This window comes from Leptodactylus fuscus, chromosome 11 (assembly GCF_031893055.1).
Source record: "Leptodactylus fuscus isolate aLepFus1 chromosome 11, aLepFus1.hap2, whole genome shotgun sequence".
In the NCBI taxonomy this organism is placed as follows: domain Eukaryota; kingdom Metazoa; phylum Chordata; class Amphibia; order Anura; family Leptodactylidae; genus Leptodactylus; species Leptodactylus fuscus.
Window position 1 is genome coordinate 59,511,914 of NC_134275.1, and position 10,466 is coordinate 59,522,379.

The 10,466-nt window shown below is 46.9% G+C and overlaps 1 protein-coding gene across 1 annotated transcript; it reads right to left on the bottom strand.

The window, feature by feature from the left end:
• Window positions 1-221: 221 nt before the first annotated feature.
• On the bottom strand, window positions 222-1,948 carry FBXO46 (F-box protein 46). Its single transcript, XM_075259095.1, has 2 exons — window positions 1,794-1,948; window positions 222-1,637 (listed from the first exon to the last, which is right to left on the bottom strand). Exon 2 carries the CDS (start codon window positions 1,622-1,624, stop codon window positions 269-271), a length of 1,356 nt encoding a protein of 451 aa, XP_075115196.1. The 5' UTR covers window positions 1,625-1,637; window positions 1,794-1,948; the 3' UTR covers window positions 222-268.
• Between the last annotated feature and the right edge of the window lie 8,518 nt (window positions 1,949-10,466).

Below are 10,466 nucleotides of genomic sequence, written 5' to 3' on the forward strand. Positions count from 1 at the left end.
AACACAGCGGTGGCCATACTGAGGGTCACTCAGTTTTCCCACAACTATGAGCAGAGGTTTTCCATCTACTGGGGTGCAGTGTTTGGGGGTTACCGCTAGCCATTTACCCCTCCAGTGCTCTGTGCCCCAGTGGACCCTCTGGAGCTGCAGCCATCCCCAGGGCAGTCTCGAGAGCAGATGTCACCCTCAACATGACACAGCGAGACGAGAGCATGTCATAAATAATCCCTTTTATTCAGACACTGGCACACGTCTCCCTCCTCACAGTTCACCTCCCCTCATCCCCCTCCCCATGTCCCCTTCCTTTCACCCGGGTCCCTTCTCCTGGCAGCACCCAGTTATTATCATGGAGGCCCAGCTGGCACCCTGGTGCTGCTCTGTCAGGCCGGCGGCAGCACATCCAATAGGAGCGTCCATAGGGCAAGTCGTGGTGGTAAGGCTTAGGGTGCCAGCGGCACATGGACACATCTCCACGGATGTAAATCCGTTTACATTGTTTGCAGGGGTCGTCCCGATACAGGGGGTGCTGACTCCAACGTGAGTCACATGGTCGTACCCCATAGTCTTCAATCAGTGCCCGAAAGCGTCGACATGTGCATTTTATGGCCGCCAGAGACTGAGTGGACAGGTAGCTGAAGATCGCCAGGAGGACATGGTCCGGCAAGGATGGCAGGTAAAGCCGTGGCTGGAGAAGGCGCTGAACCTGAAAACGGATCTCCAGGAAGTCATGGGAGACATGGCGGTACAGGCGACAGAGGGGAGGGACAGGTGGCGGGGGAGGGGGTGGTGGTGGAGGGGCAGAGAGACGGGGAAAGAAGAGCTGTCCAGGAAGTGGTTCTGTCTCATCGGCCTCACCCCCATAGAAGACACAGCGGTCCACGGCTCCCGTTAGCACCAGATCTACATGGAAGCCGGAATCCGAGGCCGACGCTGCTGCCGCCTGCGCCTCCTCCGCTTTCTCTGCCTGCTGGGATTCCATCTTTTCCAGAAGGACGCAAACACGATGCGGCTCCGGACTCAGCAGTTGGTACAGGTCACAGGTGATGGGGTCTCCGGGCCTCTCGGCCACACGGAAGGCGATCCGCACCTCCCGCTCCGCCTGTTCTGCCTCATACTGAGCCACGGCCTCAGCCACGCTACGGCAGCAGCCCTCTGCACCATCTTCTGTGGAAGTCACCAGGACCAGTGGTGGCCTGGATGGGGCAGGTTCAGCTCCCCGGTTCTCTGCACGGGCCACCATTTCAGCTACAGAGGGGGGAGTTTCTAGATCAATGGCGTGCCGTCGCCGTTTTGCTCTGGAGCTGCCCCCTGCACTCCATCGACCCTTGACCTTGGCTCCTCCTGGGCGGGGGGAGGAGCTGCTGCCGGCACACTGATAGGCCACAAAGAAGGCCACTTTTTCCTTGGTGTTGCCAGGCTTTATAACGTACCAAGTGTCCAGGAGGACGCGATCGTCGCCACCCCGCGGGCACTCAGCACTCTCTGGGGGCGGAGCCTTGTCCTCCATGGCTCCCGCCTTGTCACTGCTCTCGGGGCTCCTCCCTCCTGAAGAGCAGTTAGTAGAATAGGCCCCGAAGGGCCGCGGACTCCACAGGTGGAAAGGGGAGGGCAGCTGTGGATCCATGTCGTCAGACCACCTGGAAACACAACAAGAACGCAGTCAGACAATGATGGGAGTGCTAGTAACAGAAAACAAAGCATGCACTGCACAGGGCCCAGTCACCTCAGGGGCCCCAGTGGAGAAATAAAGGCACAACACCCAGGAGCCGGGCGCTCACTTACTCCAGACTCACCTGCTGCTGCCCGCTGTGGACCATGACTCAGCGCAGGGGGTTAATAATCCAGGTCCTCGCCCGCTGCCGCCCGTACACCCGTGCAGATGTCACACAGGGAGCGCAGTCACCTGACCTCTTAAAGGGCCACGCTCCCTCCGGCTCCCACGCTGATCGCTCCGGTGACAGACAGCGGCAGGAGCAGCCAGCAGCCAATCACAGGCCGCGGATCCGGCCATCTCCTTATATGGAAACTCCCCGGCACCACTAGGAACCGTGGAGAAAGCTCGGCCGCAGGGAAAAGCGTAAAACGCGGCACAGACTAGAGAGCTGTAATCGCAGGAGTTACTCCGCGCAGCTCCCTAAGGTCAGACGCTATAGTGTAACCGATGCGATAACACCAGGGGCGGGGCTTCTCAAATGTCAGCTGCTACATTGTATCCGTGATAGGCCCCGCCTCTCCGTGTGTAATGAGATACAGGGCAGACCTATGACGTCATACTACTTTAGCTCAAGTGTCAGCATCACCAACCTGTTAGTCTCTCTCTCTCTATATATATATATTATGTGACACTAAACTATCTATAATATCATATAACAATGAACATATTCCATACTGTAAATAGTAACATATACAGTCCTATGAAAAAGTTTGGGCACCCCTATTAATCTTAATCAATTTTAGTTCTATATATTTTAGTATTTGCAACAGCCATTTCAGTTTGATATATCTAATAACTGATGGACACAGTAATATTTCAGGATTGAAATGAGGTTTATTGTACTAACAGAAAATGTGCAATATGCATTAAACCAAAATTTGACCGGTGCAAAAGTATGGGCACCTCAACAGAAAAGTGACATTAATATTTAGTAGATCCTCCTTTTGCAAAGATAACAGCCTCTAGTCGCTTCCTGTAGCTTTTAATCAGTTCCTGGATCCTGGATAAAGGTATTTTGGACAAACAATTCAAGTTCAGTTAAGTTAGATGGTCGCCGAGCATGGACAGCCCGCTTCAAATCATCCCACAGATGTTCAATGATATTCAGGTCTGGGGACTGGGATGGCCATTCCAGAACATTGTAATTGTTCCTCTGCATGAATGCCTGAGTTGATTTGGAGTAGTGTTTTGGATCATTGTCTTGCTGAAATATCCATCCCCGGCGTAACTTCAACTTCGTCACTGATTCTTGAACATTATTCTCAAGAATCTGCTGATACTGAGTGGAATCCATGCGACCCTCAACTTTAACAAGATTCCCGGTGCTGGCATTGGCCACACAGCCCCAAAGCATGATGGAACCTCCACCAAATTTTACAGTGGGTAGCATGTGTTTTTCTTGGAATGCTGTTTCTTTTTGGACGCCATGCATAACGCCTTTTTTTATAACCAAACAACTCAATCTTTGTTTCCAAAATGAAGTTGGCTTCTCCAAATGTGCTTTTGCATACCTCAGGCAACTCTATTTGTGGCGTACGTGCAGAAACGGCTTCTTTCTCATCACTCTCCCATACAGCTTATCCTTGTGCAAAGTGCGCTGTATTGCTGACTGATGCACAGTGACACCATCTGCAGCAAGATGATGCTGCAGCTCTTTGGAGGTGGTCTGTGGATTGTCCTTGACTGTTCTCACCATTCTTCTTCTCTGCCTTTCTGATATTTTTCTTGGCCTGCCACTTCTGGGCTTAACAAGAACTGTCCCTGTGGTCTTCCATTTCCTTACTATGTTCCTCACAGTGGAAACTGACAGGTTAAATCTCTGAGACAACGTTTTGTATCCTTCCCCTGAACAACTATGTTGAACAATCTTTGTTTTCAGATCATTTGAGAGCGGGCTGTCCATGTTCGGCGACCATCTAACTTAACTGAACTTGAATTGTTTTGTAGAAAGAAATGGTCCAAAATACCTTCATCCAGGATCCAGGAACTGATTAAAAGCTACAGGAAGCAACTAGAGGCTGTTATCTTTGCAAAAGGAGGATGTACTAAATATTAATGTCACTTTTCTGTTGAGGTGCCCATACTTTTGCACCGGTCAAATTTTGGTTTAATGCATATTGCACATTTTCTGTTAGTACAATAAACCTCATTTCAATCCTGAAATATTACTGTGTCCATCAGTTATTAGATATATCAAACTGAAATGGCTGTTGCAAATACCAAAATATTTAGAACTAAAAATGATTAAGATTAATAGGGGTGCCCAAACTTTTTCATAGGACTGTATATATTACAACTATACTTTCATATATACTACACTATATAACACATAATACTGCACTGTCTATACTAATATACATACTACACTGATACAATACTACAATGTGTGACATATAATACTACTCACATAATACATTATAATATTGTACTGTATATAACGTATAATACTGCACTGTATATAATACTGTATATAGTACTGTATATAATAACATATAATACTACACTGTATATAATAACATATACCGTATATACTCGAGTACAAGCCGAATTTTTCAGCCTAGTTTTTGTGCTGATAAAGCCCCCTCGGCTTATACTCGAGTCAGCAAAAAAAAAATATTTTTTTTTAAGGAGGGTCTATGACCATCCACAATATCAATGTATAGAATCTCCCATAAAATAGTGGGGAAAAAAAAGTTGTAAATCCCTCCTTTCCCTAGAATACATATAAAAGTATTAAATGACTGTGACACACATACACATTAGGTATCCCTGTGTCTGACAGTGCCCGGTCTACTGAATATAGGGCATCTGCAGTGCTCCTGTTCTGTTGGGAAGGGGTTAATAGGAGCACTGCAGATCCCCTATAGTCAGCCAGGCTGAATTCCAAGTGGGGGAAAAAAAACAGTCCTCAAGCTCAGGGAAGGGGCAGACAGACAACCAAAACACTCCCTCCCCTTCCCCAGCACCCAGCAACTACTGCACCCAAAAACTCCGACCATTTTAATTTTTGAAACTTTCCAGTAGCTGCTGCATTTCCCCCCCTCGACTTATACTCGAGTCAATAAGTTTTCCCAGTTTTTTGTGGTAAAATTAGGGGCCTCGGCTTATATTCGGGTCGGCTTATACTCGAGTATATATGGTAATACAATACTGTATATAAATCAAAATCACAGAGGGTGTGCGCCCATTCCCCTATTGAAATATGGATCACAAATTGGAATGGTCGAACAAAAAATACTCATAAAAAGTCGATGTATCACCAAATCTGTGAGCTAATCCCAGAAAAATAAACCCTGGCCTGTGTATAAGCAAATACTTGTGTACCAGACCCCAGAACAAACAGACCTCAGCCGCACCAATGACATGATTCATTGACCTGCATACTCAAAAAATGGTTCAGTTATTAGTCAATCCCCCAGTATTGAATCTTCCACACCAAGATTAAAACCATGAACCACTGTTTGCCAGGGTCAGATCCCTTCTATGGGGACTAGTACATATCTCACACTGGTGCAGTGAATAGTCTTTGCCTCCCACTCAGGTGTGTGTGTAAACCTAATTAAGGCCAAAGCCCCACAATGCAGAAACGCAGCTTTTTTTGTTGCAGATTTTGTTGCGGTTTTTTGAGCCAAAGCCAGGAGTGGATTGAGCAGGCGGCAGAAGTATAAGAACTTCCCATATATTTCCCATTCCTTTTGTAACCCTTCTTGGCTTTGGATCAAAAAAACGCAAAAAATTCTGCAACAACAAAAGTTGCGTTTCTGTAGTGTGGGGCCTCAGCCTAAGAAGCTGAACGTGTTTCCTCCACCAGTGGATTCTAGTGGGTTCATCAAGAGCCATAACTATAGTTCAGCAATTATCTACCAGATGAGCAGCCATGCCTCTCCTGTCATGGATCCTGCCCATATGTCATATGCAGCAATCCTGACTATGAATTCAGAGAGCAGCAGCTAAAGTCCCTATATAAGGGTATGTTCACACAGCAGACAATAGATTCCACGTGTGAACATGCTGCATGGCTAGCCACAACGGAACGCCAATGCAGTGCACCAGCATCCTGTCGTAGCATTCCGCTCTGGATTAGGTTCCAAATGAATGGGCCTAGTAGGAGGGAAGTCTTGCACCGCGGGGGCCGTGGCTGATTCAGCCTGACAGAAGCAAATGATCTTCTGTGCCCAGGACAGGAAGACAGGTAAGTATGATGGGGAGAGGGGGGTATTACTTTTGGTGACTTACCAATTACATATATGGGGATATGGAATGTCACCAGAAAATCTGAAAATGTGTCGGTAATCTAGGTAAATATACATTTTTGGGTAAAGTGAGTAAGTTAGACGGGGGGAGGGAGTTTAGCTTAGTGTAGAAAGATCATTTTATCCTGGACAACCCCTTTAAATGCATTTTATTGAGAATTTCAGTGATCGACCAACATAAAGTAGCAGATAATTGAGAAGTGGAAGGAAAATGATACCTGGTTATCAAAATATTAATCAAATAAAAATCTGAAAAGTGTGAGGTGCAAAAGTCTTCAGCCCCCCTATATCAATACTTTGTAGAGCCGCCTTTCTGTGCAATTACAGCTTTTGGGGTCTGTCTCTACCGGCTTTGCACATCTAGAGAGTGAGATTTTTTTTCCCATTTTTCTTCGCAAAATAGCTCAAGCTCAGCCAGATTGGATGGAGACGTCTGTGAGGAGCAATTTTCATGTCTTGCCCCAGATGCTCAATGGGATTTAGGTCTGGGCTGTGACTGGGCCGTTCTAACACCTGAATACTCTGTGATCTAATCCATTTCTCTGTAGCTCTGGCTGTAGGTTTAGGGTCATTGTCTTGCTGGAAGGTAAATCTCCTTCCCATTCTCAAGTCTTTTGCAGCCTTCTACAGGTTTTCTTCCAGGATTGCCCTGTATTTAACTCCATCTGTCTTCCCATCAACTCTGATCACCTTCCCTGTCCCTGCTGAAGAGAAGCCTCCCCCAGTATAATGCTGCCCCCTATGTGTCACAGTGGGGATGGTGTGTTCGGGGGAGTTTTACTTTTCCGACACACATAACACTTTGCATTTATTCCAAAAACTTCACCTTTGGTCTCATCTGACCAGAGCACTGTCTTCTACATATTTGCTGTGTCCTGTGTATGACTTGAGGCCAATGACACTTCTTAAGTCTTTCTTTCAACAATGGTTTTCTTTTTGCCACTCTTCTATAGAAGCCAGATTTGTGGAGTGCACGACTTATAGTTGTCCTGTGGACAGATTCTTCCACCTGAGCTGTGGATTTCTGCAGCTCCCCCATAGTGACCATGGACCTCTTAGCTGCTTCTCTGACCAGTGCTCTCCTTGCTTGATCTGTCAGTTTAGGTGGACAGCCATGTCTTAGTAGGTTTGCAGTTGTAGAATACTTTTTCCATTTTTGGATGATGGATTGAACAGGGTTCCTTGAGATGCTCAAAGCTTGGGATATGCTACTATAATTTAACCCTGCTTTAAACTTCTCCACAACTCTATCTCTGACCTGTCTGGTGAGTTCCTTGGTCTTCATGATGCTGTTTATTCACTAGTGTTCTGTAAGAAACCTCTGAAACAGACCAAGTGTTTTTATACTGAGACTACATTACACACAGCTGGACTCTATTAACTCATTAAGTGACATCTGAAGACAATAATTGTTCACTGGATTTTATTTACGGATGTCAGAGTACAGGGGGGATGAAGACTTTAGCACGTCACACTTTTTAGATTTTTATTTGATTAAAATTTTGAAACCCAGGTATCATTTTTCTTCCACTTCACAATTATCTGCTGCTTTGTTTTGGTTATCACTTAAAATCTCAATAAAATACATTTAAGTGTGTGGTTGTAAGGTGACAAAATGTGAAAAAGTTCAAGGGGTATGAATATTTTTGCTAACCACTGTAATACCACAATGTCTATAATAACATATAATACTGTACCATGTCTAATAATATATAATGGATTAACGAGGTAATACGCTGTCTGTATTAATCTGCCATTATATTGTGTGGTGTACACAGTGACTGCACCAGCAGAATAGTGAGCGCAGCTCTGGAGTATAATACAGGATGTAACTCAGGATCAGTACAGGATAAGTAATGTAATGTATGTACACAGTGACTGTACCAGCAGAATAGTGAGTGCAGCTCTGGAGTATAATACAGGATGTAACTCAGGATCAGTACAGGATAAGTAATGTAATGTATGTACACAGTGACTGTACCAGCAGAATAGTGAGTGCAGCTCTGGAGTATAATACAAGATAAGTAATGTAATGTATGTACACAGTGACTGTACCAGCAGAATAGTGAGCGCAGCTCTGGAGTATAATACAGGATGTAACTCAGGATCAGTACAGGATAAGTAATGTAATGTATGTACACAGTGACTGTACCAGCTGAATAGTGAGCGCAGCTCTGGAGTATAATACAGGATGTAACTCAGGATCAGTACAAACTTCTTTATTTAGGTTTTGGGATATTTGAACCTTGGATCTTTAGCTCTGTGTGTACTGTGTCCTGACTGATGATCCAGGAGTATTTGGATTCAGTTACATCATATATACATACTCAGTCTATGGATATATAGATACCTATAAGATGGTTAATAAGATCACTTGACCTCTCTCCTCGGAAATCCTGGAATCTACATTTGATGCAGAGTAAACAGTGAGGATATATATTCTGATCTCAGACCCCCCTTCCTCAATTGAAGAGGTCGCTGAGCGGATTAGCGGGGTGGAAAGTGAACCCTGAGGGACAAGCAGTGTAATCCCAGCAAAGGTCACAGGACGATGGTGGATTAACTGAGCAAAGCTAAGAGCAATAAGCACAGCTCAGCCCCCTGACCACATACAGCATCCCCTGACCCTACAGCCAGAGCGGCAGCTGAGACCAGCACTACATTTGATGTGATGGTGACAACAGGGGGCCCTGTACTTAATGGGGCAGATTTATTACAATGGACTACAAGCAAAATTGTTAAATGTCCACAGCAACCAATCATAGTGCAGCTTACATTATTCAGGTATAGAATACAAAATGAAAGCTGTGCTGTGATTGGTTGCTATGGGCTGTGTTTGGTGGCTATGGGCTGTGATTGGTTGCTATGGGCAACTAAAACAGACTTGTTTTTAATAAATCTCCCCTCCTGACTCCCACATTTTACACCCTAACTCCTGTATTTGATACGATGACTCCTGACTTCATTATCGGACACTATACCTCCCAACCGTCCCGATTTCCGCGGGACAGTCACGATTTGGGTGACATGTCCCGCGGTCCCGGTTGGAGGGAGGTATGTCCCAATTTCAACTCAGATCTGCGTCCAGAGGACGCAGATCTGAGTTGAAACCATATGCGGCTGAAGCAAGGAGCCGACACAGGTCAGCTCCTCGCTTCGCCGCAGCGTGTCTCTCTCGCTGACACATATGCGGCTGAAGCGAAGAGCTGACCTGTGTCAGCTCCTCGCTTCGCCGCTGCCGTCGGCTCCTGGCTTGTAGATGCGATGTGCTGAAGCGAAGAGCTGACCTGTGTCAGCTCCTCGCTTCGCCGCTGCCGCCGGCTCCTGGCTTGTAGGTGCGATGTGATATCACATCGCATCTACAAGCCAAGAGCCGACGGCAGCGGCGAAGCGAGGAGCTGACACAGGTCAGCTCTTCACTTCAGCCGCATATGTGTCAGCGAGAGAGGCACGCAGAGAACGGCGAGGGAGCGGAGGAGAAGGTAAGTTTAATGTGAGAGGTGGAACGTGGAACGTGAATCTGGGGGCAGATGAAGGAGAGGACGGCATGACACTGGGGCAGAGATGGAGAGGACGGCATGACACTGGGGGCAGAGATGGGGGGACATGAATCTGAGGGCAGAGATGGGGGGACATGAATCTGGGGGCAGAGATGGGGGACATGAATCTGGGGGCAGAGATGGAGGGGGGACATGAATCTGGGGACAGAGATGGGGGGACATGAATCTGGGGCAGAGATGGGGGACATGAATCTTGGGGCAGAGATGGAGGGGGGACATGAATCTGGGGGCAGAGATGGGGGGACATGAATCTGGGGGCAGAGATGGGGGACATGAATCTGGGGGCAGAGATGGAGGGGGGACATGAATCTGGGGGGACATGAATCTGGGGGCAGAGATGGAGGGACATGAATCTGGGGGCAGAGATGGAGGGACATGAATCTGGGGGCAGAGATGGAGGGGACATGAAACTGGGGGCAGAGATGTGGGGACATGAATCTGGGGGCAGAGACAGAAGGGGGACATGAAACTGGGGGCAGATGAAGGGTGTATATGAAACTGGGGGAGAGATAGAGGGGGACATATAATTTACGGGTGACTGTAGGAGGATTATACTGTGTGCGGGCACATGAAAAATTAACGAGTGGGTGGAGTCAACACAAAAGTGGGCGGGGCTAAATTTGCCACGGACATTTTGACACACATTTGACGCACATTTTGTCCCTCTTTCAGTTCTTCAAAAGTTGGGAGGTGTGTCGGACACCCTGACACGTATCTGACACCCTGACACAGTATTTGGCACCCTGACACCTGACATAGTATCTAACACCCTGACACAGTATCTGACACCTTGTCTCCTTGTCTCCCTGGACATGAATCACTCATCACTCTTGTTGTTGCACCAGGATTTACTGTGAAGCGACTATACAAGCAATAAATAAGTAGAAGGAGATAAGGCCGGATGGTTCGGGCCCCAGGCTGGTCTGGGCCCCTGAGCTC

Coding starts and splice junctions, on each gene's coding strand:
- FBXO46 (XM_075259095.1), bottom strand. CDS start 1,624: ATGGATCCACAGCTGCCCTCCCCTTTCCACCTGTGGAGTCCGCGGCCC.